The 23,580-nt window shown below is 59.6% G+C and overlaps 2 protein-coding genes across 3 annotated transcripts in view; one reads left to right on the forward strand and one right to left on the reverse strand.

The window, feature by feature from the left end:
- Nucleotides 1-8,039, forward strand: part of COL4A2 (collagen type IV alpha 2 chain) — a 160,376-nt gene extending 152,337 nt beyond the window's left edge. Inside the window, exons 41-48 of the mRNA XM_027557962.1 lie at nt 1,635-1,751; nt 2,447-2,608; nt 2,730-2,828; nt 3,016-3,162; nt 3,269-3,385; nt 4,520-4,711; nt 5,196-5,482; nt 7,005-8,039. Of these exons, the coding sequence (XP_027413763.1) occupies nt 1,635-1,751; nt 2,447-2,608; nt 2,730-2,828; nt 3,016-3,162; nt 3,269-3,385; nt 4,520-4,711; nt 5,196-5,482; nt 7,005-7,262 (1,379 nt within the window). The 3' untranslated portion in view covers nt 7,263-8,039. The remainder of the gene's footprint in view (nt 1-1,634; nt 1,752-2,446; nt 2,609-2,729; nt 2,829-3,015; nt 3,163-3,268; nt 3,386-4,519; nt 4,712-5,195; nt 5,483-7,004) is intronic.
- An 8,095-nt stretch (nt 8,040-16,134) lies between these two features.
- RAB20 (RAB20, member RAS oncogene family) overlaps nt 16,135-23,580 on the reverse strand; it is a 30,284-nt gene continuing 22,838 nt past the window's right edge. Inside the window, exons 1-2 of one of the 2 annotated variants that reach the window (XM_027557966.1) lie at nt 19,502-20,053; nt 16,135-17,108 (exon numbers count right to left, since the gene is read on the reverse strand). In XM_027557966.1, the coding sequence (XP_027413767.1) occupies nt 16,585-17,108; nt 19,502-19,637 (660 nt within the window). In that variant the 5' untranslated portion in view covers nt 19,638-20,053 and the 3' untranslated portion in view covers nt 16,135-16,584. Of the gene's footprint in view, nt 17,109-19,501; nt 20,054-23,580 lie in introns of those variants that run through there. The other variant, XM_027557965.1, reaches the window with a different exon arrangement.

The raw sequence follows: 23,580 nt of genomic DNA on the forward strand, positions 1-23,580 counted from the left end.
ATATACCCCATCCCAATCTTATTCCATCGGGGTTAACTATTGACCGCCCCGCCCTTGGAGGAAGGAAGAGATCAGGCTGCATCCCCGTGGTGCCCCCAGGGCACCAGGTGTGGGGCCTCGCCCACCACATGTGCACAGGAGTGCTGGGGAAATGACTGAGTGAGCGAGGGCGTCGCAGCCCCTGAGCCCTGCCCGTGTGCCAGCCTGGGGCGCGGCAGGAACAGGCCAGGGAGAGGTGGTCTCAGGTGCTGAGAATGAGACCCCTGCCCAGCCCGGCCGCCAGCCGCCAGGCAGGACCTAAACCGACGGGGGCGTGTGGACTCTACACCCGGCATCTCGGAGTGGAGGGCTCCCGGGCGTGCGGCATCACCCAGTGGGCTTTGTTTTCTGACACCTGGGCCCTCCCCCCACCCCCCGGCCCGGCTCAGCCCAGCGTCTCATCCGAGGCGGCCTTGAGCCAGGTGCTGCCTGTGGAGCCGGCGGGGGCGCTGGACCCGACAGGTCATCACACCTGGGCCTCCAAGACCTGGGTCTGAGAGCTGGTGCTCAGGTCAGAATTACCCCTGAAACCAGAACCATCGGCCCCTCAAAGGGGAAGGCAGGCCCTGAGGAGGCCAGCAACCCCACCTCCGATGGATGGGGGAGCACAGACCCCATCATCTGATTCCCCCCCAGGGCCTGTGACCTCCCCTCCACTTACACTAAGCAGAAACCCCAGTATCCGTTGGTACCCAAGCCCCAGCCTTGATCTGAACCCCAGAATCCCCTGGTACCCGAGCCCTGGCCTTGATCTGAAGGCAGGGGGAGGAGGGGGCCAGCCAGAGGGGCCGCACCATGAGTCCAGGGGACTACTGGGGCTCAGGCGGCCCCGCTCGGGGCTGGGGTCCAGGCCCAGTTCAGCAGCATGGACACCTGCCCCGAAGCTCAGCCCCGGGACAGTCCCGTCACACACGGTTTCCTCCGGGAGGCACGTCTCAGTCTTCCTGAAACTCTGGACAACACTTCAGTGTGAAGTCTGGGGGCTGATCAAAACAGCCAGGTCACCCTCAAAAAGCACAGACAGGCAGAAAAGGCCCTAGATAGACATTACGGGAGCCTGTTGACATCCTGAGTGGGACTCAGAGCCCCACTCCTGCTTATCCAGGAGCCCCGTGGGGCTGCCTGGGGCCACCAGTGAACCCCAGTGAGGAGGTGAGATGCTAGTTCAGCCGCTGTGGGCCGGGAGGATGGACCCACCCAGGACACTTGACGTCCAGCTGGAGCCCGGGATCCTGGGGGGTGGCCCGGGGAGGATAGGAGCGGCCGCGCCACCCCCAGTGGGTCCTCCCAGCACGGGTGCTCCCTGGGCCCCCAGGGCTGCTCTCAGCCAATGCCCACAGGGCGGGGCCGGGCGTCCCCGTTAGGTGGCCCCGGCAGCTGGCTGCTGAGCAAAAGGCGTGCCGGAGAGGGCAGCCTTGCAGCAGAGGCAGGGCCACAGGCCCCGTGGGCAGTGGGAGAGGGCTGGCGGGCGTGTGGGCAAGAGCCCGCTGTGGGCACCTCTCCGCAGCGGCTCTGCTCCTGGGCGGGCTAGGGCATGGAGAAGGGGTAACCCAGGATGGAGAGCTGGTGCTGATCAACTTCCATTTCCCTCCCAGGGGAGCGAGGCCCAATCGGGAGTCCTGGACTTCAGGGCTTTCCAGGCATCACCCCTCTCTCCAACATCTCTGGGTCACCAGGGGACATTGGCGCGCCCGGGATATTCGGCCTGGAAGGTGAGCGGGGCTCACACCCTGTGGGCTGGAACCTCTGGACACAGAAGCCTGGTCACTGCAGGCAGGGGACGCCCCTGATTCCCCCTTGAGGACGTGATTCTGAGGGAGACAGGCCGGGAGGGAAGGAGGGCCCGGGAGGGTTCCCTAGAGGAATCGATGGGCTTTCCCAGGTGAAGCAGTGGTAGGGAACCCGCCTGTCAATGTGGAGACGCAGGTTGGATCCCTGGGTCGGGAAGATTCCTGGAGCAGGAAATGGCAACCCACTCCAGTATTCCTGCCTGGAGAATCCCATGGATGGAGGAGCCTGGTGGGCTAGAGACCATGGGGTTGCAAAGTCAGACATGACTGAGCACAGAGGAATCAAGTTATAGCGTCAGAACGTGGATGCCAGGGGCCAGGGCTGGGGAGCGGAGCGGAGAGGGGAGTGTTCAGTGAGGACAGAGCTTCAGCTGGAAGATGAGCGCGTGTGAGCGCGTCCAGGGAAGGATGGTGGTGACGTCTGCAGGATGAGGTGAGTGGACTGCAGGCCTCTGAACGGGCGCACTCCAAGGTGGTTAAAATGGTAGACTTACGTTAGCATATTTCAGCACAATAAAAAGCAAAGCTAGCCTCCCAGGGTTACACACTTGCCAAAGCCCACCCCCCAGGGGTGACTTTGCGTGCTCACTCACCTCTCTCCGGACTGACGCTGGCAGGTTATCGAGGGCCCCCGGGGCCGCCCGGGCCCGCAGCTCTCCCCGGAAGCAAAGGCGATGAAGGGAGTCCAGGAACCCCCGGAAGCCCCGGGACCAAAGGATGGATCGGCGACCCCGGGCCCCAGGGCCGGCCTGGCGTGTTTGGGCTCCCAGGAGAAAAAGGTTGTAACATGGGTGGTGTCCCAGGAGGAGGGAGGGCTTCTCTCGGGGACACTGGTCAGAGATGGCTGGAGACCCCCCTGCACCAGGCCCGCATGTCCTCAACGCCCTGCTTGTCCTGAAGGGCCCAAAGGGGAGCCAGGATTCATGGGCAACATAGGCCCCACCGGGAGCCCGGGCGACCGAGGCCCCAAGGGACCCAAAGGAGACCGAGGACTCCCGGGTGAGTGGGTCTCGCGGGGACACCTCGAGGTCACGGGGCGTGCCGGGGCATGGGGTGAGCAGGGATGCTGGAGGGGCTGTCTCTGCAGAGCGAGGCGGCTCCGGGAGGCTGGAGAGGGGGTCCACGCCCGAGTCAAGACCAGAGCAGCGGTTCTCAGGCCTCACCTGGCCTTTCTTCCCCCTTCCAGGTGCTCCCGGTGCTGTGGGGACTCCAGGCATCACAGGAATCCCCCAGAGGATCGCGATCGAGCGGGGCCCAGTGGGTCCACAGGGCAGGAGAGGCCCCCCAGGGGCTCAGGGGGAGATGGGGCCACAGGGCCCCCCCGGAGAACCAGGTGGGAGCCCAGCCAGGGGGCGCTGGGCGGGGGCTGGGGGGCCCTGCCTGCTCTGTTTCTGCCCGTCCCTGCCGGGGCACTCACCCGTGTATCCGCGGCCCTGCAGGTTTCCGTGGGGCGCAGGGCAAGGCCGGGCCCCAGGGACGAGGCGGCGTGTCGGCCATTCCGGGATTCCGTGGAGACCAGGGGCCCGTGGGGCTGCAGGGACCGGTGGGCTTCGAAGGTGAGTGATGGGCAGGGGGCAGGGAGGTGCCTCAGCTCCGCCGTGGGGCTGACAGGTGGACCGCGGAGCTCAGGGAGGGGTCGGACGAGCCCCGAGATGAGCAGCGCTGAGGGGCTGCCCCCGAGTCCGGCTCCCGGGTTATCAGGACCCACCCCGTGACCCCTGCCCCTGGCAGAGCATGTGGCACGGGGGCCCTGGCACAGGCTGGCCTCCTTCCTTCCCATGAGACATCAGGAGGTGGCTCAGAGAAGGAAGCGGGTGACGTGCTCTGAGAGACAGGATTCCTGAGCTCGCAAAAGCTGAGGACAATGAACTACAAGTGACCGATCACATTATAGGCACCACTGTGAAGCCTTTTATCGTCGACTTCTAAAAATTATCTGCATGCATGCAGGATGGGATAGGCCAGAAGTAATAGCCATTCATGCAAAAAAAAAAGTCCTGGGAGTTGTTGTAATTCACCTGCACTTGGTTTGAGCCAGTGACGTGAGTGCTGTGCACGGTAGAGATAGGCTGCATGGTCACACCCAGACCCCAGCAAGTGTCCACATCACGCCGCTCGAGCGGGAGAGCCTGTGACGCGCGGGGGAGACACCACCTGAGACACGCATAGTGGGGGCTGGGGCGGGGGCGAGGGGCGAGGGGCCGCCCCGTGAAAGAGACAGGGTCACCAGCTGGAGGCGGATCGGCCGTTCTGCGGTATCGGGCAGAATTGGGGCCCTGGGTGGACACGTGGGGAGTCGGGTTTCTAACCCAGGAACGGCCGCTCCCCGAAGGTCCAGCAGGGAGCCTGCAGCCTGGCACAGAGGAGGCGGGCAGGGCTGGACCGCAGTGCCCCTGGGCCCCTGCACGGTGGCAGACGCTGCAGTTCCCTCGGAAGGAGGTGCCCGGGGGTCAGCTCAGGGGCCTCTGAGTCCACGGCCCCCCATCCAGCCCCTTCATGATAGCCATTCCACGTTCCTGAACGGGGCGGGGGGGACTAAGTGAGGGTAAGTCCTCGCCAGGAGGCTCTCGGTCCCCAAGGGCAGAGCCACTGACCCCAGCCTTGGGGACGTGAATGTCGCCGTGTGCGCCGCCAGCACGTGGGCTGCGGTCCGTGCAGCAGCTGCAAGGCGGCCTCTCTGTCTCGCCCAGGGGAGCCGGGCCGCCCCGGAAGCCCCGGCCTGCCCGGCATGCCCGGCCGAAGCATCAGCATCGGGTACCTCCTGGTGAAGCACAGCCAGACCGACAAGGAGCCCATGTGCCCCGTGGGCATGAACAAGCTCTGGAGCGGGTACAGTCTGCTCTACTTCGAGGGCCAGGAGAAGGCCCACAACCAGGACCTGGGTAGGTACCGCCCGCCAGCCGGCCAGCCCCACCGCGGGTGGCAGGACCCAGCGGCCAGTTACTTCCTGAGTCCCCCGAAGGCACCCGGATGCTCCAAACCCGGGGTCGGGACGGGGCACTGCCCTGTGTCCGGGGCCCTCTGTAAGGGCAGGGGGGAAGCGCCAGTGGAGGCCCCCAAGGGATCGGAGAGCCAAAGCTTGCCCCCTGCCCCGCCTCGTGCACCCTGAGCTCTTCGGGTGGCCGGGGCGTGGCCGGGCCCTGAGTGGGCGGGGCACCCGGGACCCCGCCCCCTCACACTCAGCCACCTCCCTCGGGTGGCCGGGGCGTGGCCGGGCCCTGAGTGGGCGGGGCACCCGGGACCCCGCCTCCTCACACACTCGGCCGCCTCCCTCCGGTGGCCGGTGGCCGGGGCATGGCAGGGCCCTGAGCGGGCCAGGCACCCGGGGCCCCTCCTCCGCGCACACTCAGCCACCTCCCTCCACAGGGCTGGCGGGCTCCTGCCTGGCACGGTTCAGCACCATGCCCTTCCTGTACTGCAACCCCGGGGACGTCTGCTACTATGCCAGCCGTAACGACAAGTCTTACTGGCTGTCCACCACTGCCCCGCTGCCCATGATGCCCGTGGCTGAGGAGGACATCCGGCCCTACATCAGCCGCTGCTCTGTGTGCGAGGCCCCGGCCGTCGCCATCGCAGTCCACAGCCAGGATGTCTCCATCCCCCACTGCCCGGCCGGGTGGCGCAGCTTGTGGATCGGATACTCCTTCCTCATGGTACGTGCTGTGCACCTGCTGTGACTCGGAGCACGGACCCGGGTGGAAATCGAGGTCCTCTCCCCTGCCACCTGTGGCCGTTTTTAAGACTGATCAGGGCGGTTGTTCAGGTTGGGCAGTGCGCAAAGGCACCTGGCCCTTTGTGAGAGCGGGAATGCAGCCTGCGCTTTGCTAATCCAGCTGTGTTTGGCCTGGGGCTGCCCGAATCTGGGTGGGACACAGAAGTTTGCCACCAGGCCTTTTTACAACCCTAATGAGGACGATTTGGCTATCTTGACAGCATTCCTTACAATTTGCCTGTTTACTTACCACTATCACAGAGAGAAAGTAAAGTCCAGAGGGGAGGCTGGGTCTTGTGTTGCGTTTGTATTTATCATGACTGTTGTAACTCCCATTGTATTGACAGGATACCCAACATGTTAAATGTTTCATAAACTATGTCAATCACATTATATATATATATATAAATATAATGCAGTGTTTGCTCATCTTGTCAAAACAATAGGGAAAAAACCCTGGAATCTAGGAAAGGAAGGAAAAGGTAAACAAGAGTTGATTTTTTTAAACATTTTTAAGGGATTACTGCTGCAGTAATTTGAAGCAACAGGATCACTAGGTTCTGTGCAGGGACAGCCAACGTTCTACCTTAAGGGGCTCCTCCTGTCGGGGGACCTGGGGACAGACGGAGCAGCCCCGTTTGCCCCTGGGTCACAGAGGAGGAAGGGCTGGACCCTCTATGTTTTAACTCCCATCGTGAAATGAAAAAGGAGCATCTTTGTCATGGAAATGCTTGCACTGTATCCTGAAGGTCAGACAGCCCTGCTCTTACGAGCATTACATCTTGAGCCATGTCAGAGGAGAAGGGAGAAGCACACGGGCGCTGGTGGTCAAGATCCACCAGCAACGCAGGAGACATAAGAGACGCCAGGTCAATCCCTGGGTTGGGAAAATCCCATGGAGAAGGAAGTGGTAACTCATTCCAGTGCTGTTGCCTGGAGAATCCCATGGAAAGAAGAGCCTGTCCACCAGTTCGCATAGGATCAGGCTTCTCCTGTCCTTCATCATCCCCCGGAGCTTACTCAAACTCATGTTCATTGAGTTGGTGATGCCATCCAACCATCTCATCCTCTGTTGTCCCCTTCTCCTCTTGCCCTCAATCTTTCCCAGCATCAGGGTCTTTTCCAATGTGTAGGCTCTTCGCATCAGGTGGCCAAAGGATTGGAGCTCCAGCTTCAGCATCAGTCCTTCCAATGAATATTCAGGGTTGATCTTCTTTAGGATGGACTGGTTTGATCTCCTTGCAGTCCAAGAGGCTCTCAAGAGGCTTCTCCATCGCCACAGTTGGAAAGCATCAATCACACATACATACATACATACACATTATTTTCCACGATGGTTTATCACAGAATATTGTACAAAGTTCCCTGTGCTGTACAGTAGGACCTTGTTTTATTTTTCCTTGGAAGAAAAAAAAAAACAAGCTAACGTGTTGGCATCTCTTCCGCCCGCTCCCCCCGCGCAGCACACGGCCGCTGGTGACGAAGGAGGTGGCCAGTCGCTGGTGTCGCCGGGCAGCTGCCTGGAGGACTTCCGCGCCACGCCGTTCATTGAGTGCAACGGGGCCCGCGGCACGTGCCACTACTACGCGAACAAGTACAGCTTCTGGCTGACCACCATCCCGGAGCAGAGCTTCCAGGGCACGCCCTCTGCCGACACACTCAAGGCCGGCCTCATCCGCACGCACATCAGCCGCTGCCAGGTGTGCATGAAGAACCTGTGAGCGCAGGCGCCGGCCAGACACGCCCGCCGGACACGCCCCTTCCCCAGGCCACGTGCAGTCCGGGGCCACTTTGGTGCTTATTCTTAACTTATTACCTCAAGACGCCGACCCCTAAATTGACTGCATTTTTTTTTTCCTTTAAAAAACAAACCAAAAAGAGAAAAAGGTTACCAAAGGAATTCAGCACCAGCACTTGGACAAGATAGGCCCTTGCCCCCCGCAGGCGCTGCCTGCTCCCCCCAGGTCTGCAGGACACCGTGTCCCCCAGCACGGGAGGCCGTTCACCTCCCGCTCAGGCCGTCCGGGACTGCTCGCGCTCGGCGTCGCTGACGTCCTGCTACGCACCCGTGTACTCACCGCGCTCTCAGCCACCGCTGTTAACCCACTTTCTGAACTCACTTAAGGGGGGTGTGGACGGATGAGGCAGCTCAGCCCGCGGGGCCCGGGGGGTGGGCCAGGCCCGGCTCTCTGAGCCCCCAGGATGCCGCACTGTCCTCTCAAAAGTGCCGGTGACGTGAAGGCTCCTCGTCCCCCAGGAGGGCCGACTGCGCCTCCTCGTGTCCGAAAAGCCGCTGCTGTTGGCGCCCCGGCCGTCGCGCTTCCCACCACGTCCTTCCAGACCTTCGAGCCATCCGCGGCGAGACGGCAGAGACGCCCCCGCAGCCCCGGGCTGGCCTGAAGATCCACCCCCCCCATTCTGTGCGCTGAACTGTACCCCTCTGACTACTGCCTCCTCTGTAACCAAACCAGAATAAAAGTTACTTTTCAACATTTTTATACCCCACGTTGTTGCCTGCCTGCCTTTCTCAAGTTCTTAGGGCAGGACATTTGCACTGAACCCCAAACCCTGCATCCCGGCCCAGCTCCACACTGCGCTGCTGTATTTTCCAGATTTCAGCAGACTGAACCGAAGCCTGTGGTATCGTCACTGGTTTCTCAGGGAACTGTATTTGTGTTTACAATGTGGTGATGTTCACAGAAAACACTCTCAACCTGCAGTCACAGGGGTTAGGAGGGAGGTACCTCTAAACATACTTCCAAAGTCATTCAACCCGCCCTGGCATAATGTCCCAAATCAAATTCCATAAATCAAATCTCCAAGACCCATTTCTGGCTTCAGTTTCTCCAGAACCTGGCTGACGCCTGGGCATCCAGCTCACAGAGTTTCTTTTTACCCTTCAGAACTCAGTCTCACCTTAGACCTCCTTTGAGAACAATTTGTATAGTCACAAAGTAAGCATTTCACGTGACGGTGTTATTTAAATGGGATCAGCCCCGGGCTGGCCTGCCTTCCCCGGCGCCGCCTGAGCCAAGGACTGTGTGCCAGGGAGGTTAAGGGAGGACGGGACTCCGGGCGGGGGGCGGGGAGGGGGGCTGGTGCCTGGCGGAAGGAGGCTGCCTCAGTACAGAGCTCAGCCCTGCCGCACAGCCCCCCACACTGAGGAAGGCCACACAAGGACCACCGATGGGCAAGGCACATTTTCCGCCTCCAGCTCTTGCCCCCGGGGGCCAGGCTGGGTTACAGGTTCAGGAGTGTTGAGCGGGCTCTGAGCACCCCAGGGGAGGTGGCAGAGACCAGGTGAAGGTGATGGGAGCTACGGTAGGCTCCACCTGGGCACAGCTGGTTTCCATAGCAACAGTTATAGTGGGCAGCTGAGCCCTTAGAGGCCGAGGCCGGGGCCTGAAAGATGCCCACACAGGAGGCTGGGGAGGCAACTGCTCTTACCAGACCCCAGTCCCCGAGATCGCAGGGTGGTCATGACGCTTGCCACAGTCCTGAAAATTTCTGCTCAATTTGGTCTAGCCTCTCCTTTTAATTGAATGAAAGATTCTTTAGATTCTATACTGTTTCACTATTTTCAAGTTTCACACCCGTGCTCTCATATGGCTTAGCTTTGCCTCTGTGTGGTTCCCAGGGCATTAGGTGCCCAGCATTAAACACCACAAAGTCCTGGACTTCACACATAAAACACATAAGGCGGGAAGACCAAGATCAAGGTCTCAGTACATAACTGGACGCCAAATGTAAACAGAAAATATAAATCAAATACAGATAATCCACCTCTGTTTGTGTACATGACCCCAGGATCCCACACAAGTCACGGTCATGGGTGAAGATTCCTGGTCTGAAGTCAAACAGCCAAGCTTCTGCAACTTGAAACTTCAACCTGCCCTTCACAGGCCCGTGTATGCTGCGTGCGACTTCTCGGGTCTAGTTTCTCAGGGCTAAGAACAACCACCAGCCAGAACCTAAGGGTCCTTGAGTGGCCAACAGTGTCCCCACTTTGCCGAGCGTGGGCGCCCTGAGGTCAGAGTCACTGCCTCCTGACGCCTCGTAACGTGGCTGCTTTCACCCCCACCACAGACGGCGCCTAGCCTCACGTGAAACTGCACGAGACGCCTCCGGACACACCCTGGCCGGTTGGAGGGGCACCAAGAGCCAGGCTGAGCCCGGGATGATTGCTGCTGCTCCCGCTGCCCGAGAAGAGCCAGTCGGGAGGACGCTGGAGCAGGTCTGCGCTCGGGGTCGGGGGGCCCTCGGGAGAGCTGACACCCAGACACCACGGGCCACGGTGGCGTCCTGAGCATAAAACCCATTCCTGTGGTGGAGGGGCCCGCAGAGAGCCGGTGTGCACACCTCGTGTGAGTCTGGTGTCATGGCCCGGCTTCAGGAGGAAGGGGGTGGAGACTCCCCGTCACTGGGGGGTTTTAAAGACATTCCCATGGAGACGAGTTATCAAAATTAGGCTGTGTGGGGGACGAGCTAGAACTGCTCTGCACATAAATTCCTGACACGCACGGAAAGGGTGACGTTGAGCTTCAGGAGGATGGTGAGACGGCAGGGCGAGCCCGAGCAAACCGTCCGCAGGCTGTAAGTTCAGGGACACGGAGCCCCCACAGCCCCAGAGCCACACGGACAGGTGCCCGCAGCCGCTGGGGGGCGACGTGGGCACAGAGCACTGTTCCACCTGCACCCAGGGACACCCCGGCTCAGGCCACACTGGACCTGGCCCCACTCCAGGCAGCCACTCCCAGAAGGGGCCGTGGCGGTTCTTACAAAGAGGGACAGCAGGCTGCAGGCACTAAGCCGTGGGGAGGGGAGGATGCGGACGTGGTGACTTTGGAGACGAGGGCCCGCCCCGGCCCCCCTCACTGTGGTCCCACCGATGCAGCCGCGACCTCAGCCTCCACTCCAGCCTCATGGTTAGGGAAGGAGGGCGCAGGGACCACCCTCCAGGCACCACCCAGCAGGAACGGCCATTGCGGGCACCCCGTGACTTCCAGGCCGTGTGGTCTCCGGATCAGACAGCAGGGCTCGTGGGTCCCACCTGTGTCTGACCTCAGCTCCCACTGCTGCTGGGTGTTCACTGAAGGCACACGTACTGGTGTGCATGTGTGTGCACACGCATCACACATGCATATACACACGTGTGCCTACACACCACGTGCACACGCACACACGTCCCTCGGAAGAGAAAGCACCTTTTCCGGTTCCCATACTCCCCTATCATCACTCACAACCACTAAAAATAAAACTTTAAAGGCCACAGTCGAAGCACAAAGGCAAAGCTTCGTGAAGCAACTGTGTTCTCGGGTGAATCCAGCTTGTTTTTATAGTAGTGAAAAAAGGAAAGCAAGGCTCTTCAGCCAGTCCTCCCAGTCGACAGCGATCCCAGTCGACGGTCCTCCCAGTCGACGGTCCTCCCAGTCGACAGTCACCTTCGGGGACGGTCACTCATCCTCCCTGCCGAGCACGCCAAGCTCAGGGCCCTCCCGGGGGCAGCCCCACCTGCCACCCTCCATGAGCTGTGATTCTCGCTCCATTTTACAGCTAAGGAGGTTCCACCTCATGGGTGCACCACCAAGGATGAGGGGACACAGCCCGACTAGGGGCAGTACTCCACCGAGAGCCCGCGTCCCCCGATACCGAGCCCGCGTCCCCAGATCACCGCTGTTAATGGAGCCCCAAGATGGGGCCCAGGTGGCTCAGGGTGACTGCAGCGGGGAGGTACATCCCAGGGGCCCCAGTGCCTCCCCGCCTGCACATTGACCCTGGGGGCCTGGCTGAGTGCAGACTGGCTCACAGAGGCCCTGCCTCCTTCCATAGCCAAGTTCAGGAGCCAAGGGCCTCCAGGGTGGAGGCAGAATGGGAGCCTGTGGGTGCATAAAACAGCCTTAAAATCACAGCCACTTCCCAGAGGCCACTGGGCAGGATCCAGCTTTTCCAAGACGGAGACCACACGCTCGCCTGGAGCTGACCTCCCTTATTGCAGACGTCGGAAGACTCCCCTCTGCCTTCTACCTGCAGGCTCCTGGGGAGGAATTCCTGCACTCAGATTATGAGGACTCTGCTCAGGGCTCCCCACACCTCCCTCCCCACCAGAGGACCTCGCCCCCAATGAGGAGCCCCCAGTACACAGGGAGGAATGAGCCAGTGACACCCAGGAGGAGGAGGCCGGGGTCCCTAGAGACACACCGCAGGGTGGCCCGAGATGACAGCGGCCCGGGGCCCGCCCAGCTCTCCTCCCCGGGACGCTGGCAGCCTTGGGCCCGTGAGATGAGCACCCAGGGCACTCCCTCTGGGCCCCCGCGACTCTGCCAATGGACAGAACCAGATGGGGGTAAAATGAGGGGCACTCAAATGAGGGGCACTCCTCCTCTTGGGTAGTGGGTGACTGCCCTTTAGAAACCTACACAGCCACGCCATCCTCCAGAAGGAAGGCGGCTCCGGGAAGGCGCAGGACTTGAGCTCGGTGGGGGCCCCCTCTCCAGCCGCCTGGGGCTCTGGCCCCAGAAACACCGGTCCTTACACTGGGCCTGGGTCCTCACACCCCCACACTAGGTGTCTTCCAGATCGTACTCCCCGGTGAGGGCCAGTGAGTTCAAGGTCAGTCCATTGGAGGAAGAAGGTCCTGCAAATGCACAAGGTAGACCTTTCTCTAGGATCCAGCAAGGGAGAGCGGGACCCCAGAGCCCCCAGAGCAGACCCAGCTGCCCTGCCCAGTTCTGACAGGGCAGGCTAAAGGGTCCATCTTGGAGAAGTGGGAAAGATGGGAGCAAGCCCCAAGGGAGCGGGTTTGATCTAATAGGGGCGGGCGGGGGGGATGGAGAGAAGGGCCACCCCCCCGCCGAGTTACAGGAAGGAAAGAACCACCGCAGCTGGAGCGGATCCTGTACCGCAGCCCTGGAGAGGCCACCCTGGCTCCCACACAGGGTCCTGCTCCCCAGCGCCTGCCTCCCTCGGTGACTCATGGGTGTCGTGGACATTCGTGGTCATCAGCACAGGTGCTCTGCATGTGCAGGACCAGCGGAGCTCAGGGGAAGCACAGGTCAGTGCAGCCCCTTCCCTCTGGAGGACAGGACCATCTCCGATGCACTGCCCATGGCATCACGGGCTCTGAGCCCCGCTCACCTCAGCCAGAGAGAGACCTCGCTGGAGGCAGAGCTGCCGGACGTCTGCGGGAAGGGTTCCCAGAACAGCAGGCAGCGCCGATTCCACCAGGAGGGCAGGTTCAGAAATGACCAAAGTGCTCTCGTAAGATCCCAGCCTCACAGCCTGTGAAAAGGGAGACCCATGTTTCCAGCACCCAGATTACAACATGCGAGTGTGCCTGTGTGCTAAGTCAGCGCAGTCATGTCCAACTCCTGGCGGCCCTATGGACTGTAGCCCACCAGGCTCCTCTGTCCATGAGATTCTCTAGGCAAGAATACTGGAGTGGGTTGCATGCCCTCCTCCAGGGGGTCTTCCCAACCCAGGGATCGAACCCGAGTCTCTTATGTCTCCTGCATTGGTAGGCAGGTTCTTTACCACTAGGCCCACCTGGGACGCCCAGATTACAATGTAAGCATCCTCTAGTCAAAGCTATAGTTTTTCCAGTGGTCATGTTTGGATGTGAGAGTTGAACTATACAGAAGCTGAGTGCTGAAGAATTGATGCTTTTGAACTGTGGTGTTGGAGAAGACTCTTGAGAGTCCCTTGGACTGCAAGGAGGTCCAACCAGTCCATCCTAAAGGAAATCAGTCCTGAATATTCATTGGAGGGACCAATGTTGAAGCTGAAACTCCAACACTTTGGCCACCTGATGCGAAGAGCTGACTCATTGGAAAAGACTCTGATGCTGGGAAAGATTGAAGGCGGGAGGAGAAGGGGACAACAGAGGATGAGATGGTTGGATGGCATCACTGACTCAATAGACATGAGTTTGAGTAAACTCCAGGCGTTGGTGATGGATAGGGAGGCCTGGCATGCTGCAGTCCATGGGGCCTCAAAGAGTCAGACACGACTGAGCGAATGAACTGAACTGAACTGAAGCTTCCCATGAAGGACGCCTCAAGGCCCCTAGGAAAAACCCGACCTGGAGCTGCCATTAAGAAGGAGGTTTCCGGGGACACTTGAGGGAAAGCTCAGAAGGGAAACCCAGGGCTGTCCACAGCCTCCCAGCCCCAGAGCATCTGCATCTGAACAAGGGAAGAAAGGAAGGAACATTCGGGGTCCCAGCTGAGGACCTCCTCCTTTTCCACCAGCTGGCTCACTAGAAGAGCTGAAACCTCTTGGTCAGGAACTGGTCCCCAAGAGGTCACGGCCAGAAGCCCGTGCATGAGCTCAGACCCCGGGACAGTCTCCCTGGTGAGAGCCCAGGCCGGCACCAGGGGTCCCCTTGGGACGGAGCCCAGAGCGCAGCCTACTCTTCAGGGCTGCCATGAGGATGCAAGGCTCACACGCTGTTGATGGAGAAGGTGCCATCCTGGGCCATCCTCTGGGACAGGGGTCATTCAAGGGCACGAGCCAGGGATGCTCAGAGCGAGACAGTGCAGGAGGAAAGGGCCATGAGAACTCAGCCACCCTGACCTCAGAGACAGAAGTGACTTCACAGGACGCTCCCCTCCACAGTCTTCATGATGGGCTCCGGGGTCTCCCAGAGCTCTCCTTATCAGAGACACACTTTATGGAAAAATAAATACACCTTTCACCCACTAAATGGGAAACTAATCTACGTCAGTGAAAAGTAACCGAATTGACCCCTTTTCTCTTTGGAATGGGCTACAGTTCTCAGATGTTGTAAAGAGTCTGCATGCGATGCAGGAAACCTGGGTTCAATCTCTGGGTCAGGAAGATTCCCTGGAGAAAGAAATGGCAATCCACTCCAGGATTCTTGCCTGAGAAATCCCATGGACAGAGGAACCTCGTGGACTACAGTCCACGGGGTTGCAAAGAGCCGGACACAACTGAGTGACTAACACTTTCACTTCCACAAGAAAACAAAAGCTGTGTTCTCACAGCCTCCCTCTCCTAGCATCTCCTAAGAACAAAGCTGACCACCCATCGCCCCTGGAAAGGTGGTTTCAGATTCAGCAACTGCCCAGGCAACCTGCACAGAGGTCAGCAGACACAGAGCCTTCAGTTTTGCTTCTATTATTGGAACTTGTGTCTTTAAGACAACTAGGCATACGAGCCAATCTAAATATCCGGAATTTGTAAGGATTTCATGCAGCAAAAAGATAGACGTGTCCTAAGCTCACACAGCCATCACCCAAGCAGCCCCAGCAAGGAGCCCTGTGCTGTGTTTAGTTGCTCAGTCACTCCGACTCTTTGCAACCCCGTGGACCGTAGCCCACCAGGCTCCTCTGTCCCTGGGACTCTCCAGGCCAGAGTACTGGAGTGGGTGGCCATGCCCTTCTCCAGGGGATCTTCCCAACCCAGGGATCAAACCCACATCTCCTGCATTGCAGACAGATTCTTTACCATCTGAGCCACCAGAGTAACTTTAGTATTGGGTCATATGTTGAAATCATACTATTTTGCATCTACTGGGCTAAAATATATTACTGGAATTGTTTCTTTTCAATTTTTGATATGGCTACTAAATCATTTAGAATTACGTATGTGATCTGTGTTATATTTCTGTTAGATAACAAGGCATTAAACAGAGGGATGGGCAAACATTTTCTGTTAGGGGCTGGAGAGCGACTCCTGTGGGCTCGTGGTAGACAGAATCTCTGCTGAAAATTCTCAGCTTGGTCCTTGTAGCCTCTGAGAGCATATAAAACAAACAGGCTGAGTGCCAATAAAACTTTATTTATAACAATGGGTGCGGCTTATCTGGCCAAGAGGGCAGTCTCCATGGCTCTTAGTCCTACGATCTGAACAGAGGGAGAAAATATGTGTAAGCGGACAATTTACCTTTCCCAAGGTGGTTTGAGTACTAAGTTTGAAATGAGTGACAGTGTATTGATTTTTTTTTTTTTTTTTTTTTAGTGAAGGAGAAGAAAAATCATGGATACGGCGACTCCTGAGTGAGTAGAGGGGTCTTGTGTCGGTGCCTCCCGACACCCGCCTGGGGAAGTGGGGGTCAGCTACCCTCCTGGACACCTGCCTGGGGAAGTGCAGGTCAGCTGCCCTCCTGGACACCGGCCTGGGGAAGCGCAGGTCAGCTGCCCTCCTGGACACCGGCCTGGGGAAGTGCAGGTCAGCTACCCTCCTGGACACCGGCCTGGGGAAGCGCAGGTCAGCTGCAGAGGCAATGAGGACCCATTGTTGTTTGGTCACAAGTCGTGTCTGACTCTCTGTGACCCCATGGCCTATACCTCGCCAGGCTCTTCTGTCCATGGGATTCTCCAGGCAAGAATCCTGGAGTGGGCTGCCATTTTCTCCTCCAGGGGATCTTCCCCACCCAGGGATCAAATCTGGGCCATCCTGCATTGGCAGGCAGATTCTTTACTGAAAAGCCCAGTGAAGACCTGGGGTAAGAATTTGGTCCGGGATGCTGCAGAAGTGTGAGGTCATGCTTCACCCACAGTCCACGTGAGAAACTGCAAGTCCGTGTGACAGACATTAAAGTCCACGGGGGCACAAATAAGGTCCAAACCCAGGTTCTTCTTAAATAATTTTTAATAATAAAGTGGCTCACAATGCTGCAAACAATACAAAAACAGCGATTCCTGATTTTATATAAATTAACATTTGTCAAGAATCATTATGAGGCATCAAGAGACAAGTACCAAATGGCTAGATCAAAGGTAAATCACAGTGAAGAGGAACCCTGGAGAATCACGCAGGTGCGGAGACAGGGTCCAGGTGTCAGGACGGGGCAGCGAGGGGACGCCGATCTCCGGGAGCCCGGCTCTGCAGGTGGCTCCTCCGGACGATCCGTCTGCTGCCCACCTCCCGGGGCAGCGATGGACGTGGGGGTCGCGTCACACGGCCCTTGTCTTGGGGACTGGCTGGCACTTCCTCCCGGGTCCTCCTCCACGTGCAGTCCTACAGAGTGACACCGCTTGGCTCCTCAGCCCACCCGGATCCCCGGGATCGGGCCGGGGCGCGTCAGGAGCAGCACCCGGATCTGGTCCGTGCGGGCGGCGGGGCGCTGGCGATGTCCACGGTCTGCGGTGGGGCCTGGGCCCTCTGCCGCAGGATCACGGGCACCACCATGTCGAACACGGTTTCGAACAGCAGGTCCACATTCTTGCCAGTCTTGGCGCTTGTCTCGAAGCACATCTGCTCGGCGGCCGGCACGTCCTTCTCGTCCAGCATCTTGTACTTGAGGATCTTCTTGTAAAAGGCCATCGCGTCCTCCAGTTGCACCTGCTTGGAGCCGCCGCTGCCCCCGCCCGCCTGCCCGGGATCACGTCCTCCTCCCTGGCCGCCCTCGCCGGGCGCCTCCTCGCTCAAGTCCACCTTGTTGCCCACGACAGCGAACAGGCAGTCGGCGCTGGCCGTGTCCGTCAGGCCCAGGAACCGGTTCTCCAGCTCCAGCAGGCTCTGGGCGTGGTTCACGTCGTAGGTGAGGATGACTGCAGCCGCCCCCCGGCAGTACATGGAGCCCAGGCCGTGGAACTGCTCCCGCCCTGCGAGGGGAGAGGAAGCGGCTGGTTATCTCTCCTGTCTGGAGGCGCCCCCGACCATGCACGAGGGACCCCCGGGAGGGACCACGGATGGAATCGTGACCCCAAGTGTCGGTGCGGCTGCAGCTGAACCAGATGGAGACCCTGCTGTGCAGAGACGGGGTGACGGCATGGTCACCATGCCAGCAGTTCCTACACAATCACGTCCACACACCGCAGTGAGCCCACAAAACAAGGGGGACACCCGCGCCCTGCTCTCCTCCTCATGGGCAGCGGCGGGCTCCCTATTCCTGCATCTTACTCCAGGGTGCTTAGCTGAAACGCTCCCACCAGGGTCTGGCTTCTGGATGACAGGGTCGGGACTCCCTCCCGGCGGGGCCATCTGCCTCCCTGGCCCGCCCCCACTCCAACCCCGGGGGCTCACCCAGCTCCCAGAGCCCCAGGCCCTGCCCTGCCTCTGAGACCACCGCCCCAGGCTGCAGGCCTCCCAGAGGAGGAGCTCAGAACCTACACACTAAGGAAACGCACTCTCCTGTAGGGAAAAGAGAGCAACTCAGCTTTCAAGCCAAGCTGGCTGCTCCTGTGCACACCACACGCAAAGCAGGCAGGCATGTCTCCCCACCGCGGGTGGGCCCGCCCTGAAACCTGTGTCCCCCCCTGCCCGGAGTGGGCGGTGGCAGCAGGGGGAGAGGTCCCAGCCCCTCACACCTCCTCTCCCTCGCTCCCCTGCCCACGGGCACCCATCAGGGCCGCAGGATTCTCGGGGGCAGCGCCCGAGGGGGACAGAAGTTCCAGGAGGACCAGACGCCAGGACACAGTGCCGGACCCCAGGAGCCCAGCCCCGCTGCGCCCACTGAGAGCCTCACCCAGTCTGAGGTTCTCTTTGCCTTTTCAGTTTTCAGGGTGTTTTCTGAGCTGGGCAGTCACAGCCAGAACACAGCATGGCTCTCCCCTGGGCAGCCCTCCTCTCTGGTCCTCTGGGGAGGGTGGGCACCCCCGAGGGCTTCTGCTGTGACTTTCCAGGGGGTCCCTAGCCCCCTTCCAGGTCCCCTTCCTGTCCTGGCCTGGGTTCCCCCTGAGCCCTGGCGCATTCCGCACAACCCCGAGTGGAGGCCTCGGTTATGTGGCTGACAGACACCCATTTCCACAATGACACTCAGGGCGATTAAACCTCTGCACACGTGAAGCCACAACCCCTCCCCCGTTTGTTTAGAAAAAGGGAAGGCACGGCATTTTCTTCTGTAAGATTTCTTGGTTTCATAACAGCGTGGTCTGATTTGCTGGGTGGTGGAGCCTCATTCGTGTCAGAGGCCAAGATGACACCCTGCCCCCATCTCAGCTCCCACCTTTACTCCGAACTGCAGACACAGCGGGAGAGGGGTGAGGGGAAAGTGAGGGGGTGAGGCCAGATGAAGGGGGGAGAGGAGGGCAGAGCAGGGAGGGGGCGGGGGAGACCCGAAACCCTGATGCGTCAAAGCCCCAAAGAACTGAGATTCCGCCCCACTTGTCTCCCTTCATTCTTTCAGGTCAGATCGCCAGAAGCCCTGGATGCGAGAGGCCCACCACACACGCGGCAAGACAGCGCCCCTCACACCGGGGTCTCCAGCGTCCACGTGGGACCGCGTTCATCCCCGGGTTTTCCCAAACACCACCCCCAACCCCGTTCCCCTTCTTCCTCGTTCAGAAGGGCCAGATGGCTCACTGAGGGCACGAAGGGCAGCCCCTAAATGCAGGAGGGGCCCCTCCGGAAGGCGTCCCAGGCCTCCCTGCACAGGCGGAGAGAGACCCCCGCCCCCGGGCCTGCGTGCGGAGCAGGACGAGCAAGCCAGACTCAGTGCACTGGGCCTGTTCCTGTAGCACCAACCCTGGTGCCGTGACCCGCGCTGAGTCACGCTGGCTCAGCACCTTCTGTAAAAGAACGCAGCCTGCCGCCTGGAATACGCTGGAATACGCATTCTCCCGGCTCTGGCCTTTGAAGGTATAACTCATTTCCATTCATCTTGAGATAAAAGGTTGCAGAACAGAAAAATAATGATTGTCTTGTTGGAGGTGGCACCAGACTTGCAGACAACGGCCAGAACCAGGGACCCCAGCACCAAGAAGCTGGCAGCAACCAGCCCGGCTCCTGCCCTTCTAGAAGAAACTGGATTCCAACTCAGGCAAGGTGGGTCTTGGGGACGCTAGTCGACCACATTCTCGGTCTGCTGGCTGTCCGAGCAGAGGGGCTACTCCTGGCCCCAACAAACCATCCCTCGATTTACTGGCCTGTCACGCGGCAAGCAGGAGAGTGGACTCTGTAACAGGGAGACCTCTCTGGGCGTGTCCAGCCCCCACAGAGGAGCCAGGAGAGGCCCCTTGACCGCTTGCCCACACTCCCTGGTGTCTGCGGGGCTCACCGTCCTTCAGAACACCCTGACACGCCTGCCCCGAGCTGGACTCTGACCTCCTCAGGAGTGGGGCCTGGAGTCTGCCTTCATTCCTCCCTGGGGTATGTGGGGTGCGGCAGCCCCAACGCCGCCTGACCCTGCCCATCCCGCCCCTGCCCCCAGCAGGTCTCAGGTGGATGTGAACCTCTCGGGTCAAAGTTCACTTTGAACACTGCAGTACTGGACTCAGCCAGCGCTGACCCAGGCCGGCCAGAGACCGGCGGCCCCTAGGCAGTCACTCCTCCCCGATCTTCCAAGCTCCGTCCCCCCACCCCTCAAAGCATCCCAGCCTCTCTACGCCCACCAGACACCCCCCCTCCATTTCCTCCCAGAAGGACAGGGCACGTGGGGGAGGTGGATGGCAGGCAAAGCTCCTGGGAGGGCGGGTCAGGGTGGGATCATCCGCCCTCGCACAGGACGCGGATGAGAAGACGCCCCGTCAGCGACGGCAGAGAGTGGACGACCCCCTGTCCCGACCTTGTGCCCACACAGCTCGGCCGTCTGCGTGCATGCTCCCCAGGGGACACCAGCGCTTCACCCCCGGCATCCTGCACCTGACCCCCCGCCCCCCAACCCACCCAGGGCTCCCCCATTGGGCGGAGCACCAAGCCCCGAGTCCGTCCCACCAGCAGCCCCCGGCCAGGCTCTTATGGTCTCGGGTTCTAGTCCAGGGTCCAGAGGCCCCCGCTGACCACAGTGGGGCAGAGCACGGGAGTCCGTGACCTTGAACCGGGAGAGATGGAATATCTGTTCCCAGCATCCTCTAACCGAGAGCTGGCATTCCCTCCACTCCTCAGACTGCAGGCCAAGCAGAAGCGACAGCAGGAAGCGACCCCTGCGCTTCACCGCTGACAACCACAGCCGCTTTCGAGCCTCACTACAGTTCTGTAGGTTTACCGTCAGCCCAACGTCTCAACGGCTATTAACCTGCTTTCTGGCCAAACTCGGTACTTTACTGCACGTGTTTAAATACAGTATTCAGAGGAAAGGTTGTGGGCAGGCGCCACTCGGACACAAGGGAAATCTTGGTACAAAGGAAAGGAAGAGCCCTTGGCTCAGGGTCTCTGGAGCGTGGGTTGCAGGCATGACACCTCCACACACGTGTGTGTGCCAAACACAGCGGCCTCTGCCAACAAGTCAGCTTCCAGCCAAGTGGCCAAGAAACACAAACGAGCTCCACTCCAGTCATTCTGAGATGGTCCCACCCCGTCACAGACGGCAGCCAGCCTCCTCGGGGGACAGTCTCCTGCCCGAGTGGCCAGCCCTGGAGAGTGGCCAGCCCTGGATAGAACAGCCTGCAGAGAAGGGCACCACGTTTGGGAGAAGGGTCTCAGGGGCTTTGCCCGACCAGTCACCTCCCTCGCTCAGAGAGGGACCCCAAGCCAGGGACCCGCTTCTCCAACAAAACCCCAAGCGTTCCCCAAGCGATCTGCCAGGGAGGCGAGCTGGAGAGGGGGAAACCCGGGCAGGTCTGGCAGGAGGTGGAGGCACGCGTCCCGTGAGCCCCTGAGATGCTGAAGACAGAGAGAGTCCACAGCCGCCAGACTCCTGCCTCCAGGAAGGGCAGCCCCCCACCCTGGGTGCTCCCCACATCCCGTCCTCCTGCACAGACAGCGGGTCGGCCCTCTGCCTAACAACTTAATTGCAAATTTCAGGTCAAACTGCCCTCTGTACCTCCAGGCAGACACGAAACAGCACCCCCGCCCCCTTCGTGAACCCCCTGGGAGACGACAACCGAGGCATCTCCCCAAACCGGCAGCAGCAGGCTTTAGTCAAAAAGAAAAGAAAAGAAGAATCGCTGCCCCACCGTTACCACTGGGCCGGGACCTTTCCTCTCGCACACACTAACCTCAGACGGTGAGCGGCAAAGAACGCGTCAGCCCCCACCCGCTAGATTTCACAGGAGGGCGGTGGGCGGGCACGCCAGCTTCCCCGTCTGTTACGTGGTCTTCTCCGAGGACAACAAGGCGACTGTTAATGCCCAAGGCCTAAAATAGCTTTCCTTTCCAGATAAAACTGTCTGGTTTGCCCTTTAAAAAAAAAACAAAAAGTAAATAGTAATAATACCAAAAGAGAAAGCAAAATACTTAGCTGAGTAGGACCTAAAGCATCCGGGATGCCAGCCTGGAAAGAGGCAGGCGAGATGGCTGATCAAACCCTGGATCTCCCATCTACCCGTCAACCAACACAAACAAGCTGAATGCCGTGACCCCAGCTAAAGAATTTACGAGTGTGCAGTTTTCAGGTTTGAAATTCTCAAATCTTGCTTTGGATCTAACCCAGAGCCTTTAGCCCACTTTCCAACGAGCATAGTGCCCATACTAAGACCAGCCAGTCCGACAGGGAACAGGGGCTCTGAACTCGGTCCCGAACTGCCTCCAACCAGGAGCCTGGCGTTCCTGGCATCACGGAGGCAGTGAGGACCACGTGGGGAGGTGGTGAGACACGGCCGTCTGCAGTCAGCTCTGGGTGTATCTGAACCCGAGGCTCTGCAGCAAGTTTCCCAGGAGTCGGTGAGTGTGTGCTGAGCCGGAAGTCAGGCCCCGCGTCTGGACTGCTGTAATGTCAGCTCCTGGACCCCTCGGAGCGATGACTTTCCCATCTGTGTGATGGGCTTGAACTGGGATGCTCACAGGGTCCTCCCCGAATGCTCGGATTCTGAGAAGGTATCTCTCTCACTTTCCCCAAGCCAGGTCCCTGAGCCCCGGCTCCAGAGTGGAAGCTCCAGGCAATCTGGAACCTTCCTCTTCTCTCTCACTTCCCCAAGCCAGGTCCCTGAGCCCCGGCTCCAGAGTGCAAGCTCCAGGCAATCTGGAACCTTCCTCTTCTTCATGGTCCATTTCTGGGGATGTTAGGACACCGGGCTCACCCTGCACCAGCCCTGAGGGCCCAGTGAGAAAAGTCACCAGCTAGCTGCTTCACCAACGCAGCTAAGGCTCAGGCTGCCAGGCTTGGCGAACCCACGTGGCCCTGAGGGCAGTCTCCCTTGGAGCTGGAGACAGGGTGGGAAGAAGTCTCCTGCATCCTCCTACATCCTCTGTATTCAAACAAGGCGTGCTCTTGGAGGATGACCTTCTCCCCCATTCCCGGGGCGCTTGGTCATGTGACTCCCGCCCACTGTGCCACTAGAGCTGAAAACCAGCTCCAGGCAGGAGGACAGAGGTCAGCGGCCACACCACCTGCTGGCCGCCGGGCAGTGAGGATCCACATCCAGGTTCCATCTCTTTGATGCTGCAGGTGACGTCACCTCCTGCCAGGCGCCAACCAGCACTTCAGCCCGAGGGGCATGTCCTTTTGGCCACACAGTTTTAAATAACAGAAACCATCTCGCAATACTGGCTGCATACTGTGATCATGGGGGAGGGGGAGCAGCTTTTAAAAAATACTGGCGTTCAGACTCCCCGACCCTGGAGCACAGGAACCAGGATCTGGGGCACGGGTATCCTGCACCTTTAACAGCTCCCCTGGAGGACGTGATGTGCAGCTGGAAGTGAGCAGAAGGGGGAGAGAAGAGGCGGTCACTCGGGGTAAATGACCCTTTTCCCAGGTCAGCTGAAGAGCGAAGTCTATCAGGAAATCTAAGGGCAGACACTGAAAGAAAGAGGAACTCTGGAAACACACAGAAACACTGATGTGGCAACATGAAGATAAAAACAGAACCACAGAACCGGAGCTAGGGGCACAGAGACCCCAGGGCCATCTCTGAGATGACCCAGTGCAGCCCAGAGAGGCTCAGACCAGGGTGAGCCGTGATGCGCTTCCTGTCCAAGATGAGTGTAAAATGTGAAATAAAACCCTTCTCCAAAGTTTCCCAGGTCCCCCGCATCACTGTAAACAAACCACCTGAAGGACGACTTTAGTTTAGCTGTGCACAGCGTGGTGAGTTTTGAAGACAGGTTACCATCACAGGCGAGATCCAGAACATTCCGTCTGCGTGTCTGTGTCTACACTGACAGCGAGCCTGGTGCAAAACCGGCCCGAGGAAATGGCTGCCCCCAGGCGTGGCCACAAAGAACAGATGCTTACAGCTCTTTTGTGCAGGGTCCGGC

The sequence above is a fragment of the Bos indicus x Bos taurus genome, chromosome 12 (assembly GCF_003369695.1).
Source record: "Bos indicus x Bos taurus breed Angus x Brahman F1 hybrid chromosome 12, Bos_hybrid_MaternalHap_v2.0, whole genome shotgun sequence".
NCBI classification, from domain to species: domain Eukaryota; kingdom Metazoa; phylum Chordata; class Mammalia; order Artiodactyla; family Bovidae; genus Bos; species Bos indicus x Bos taurus.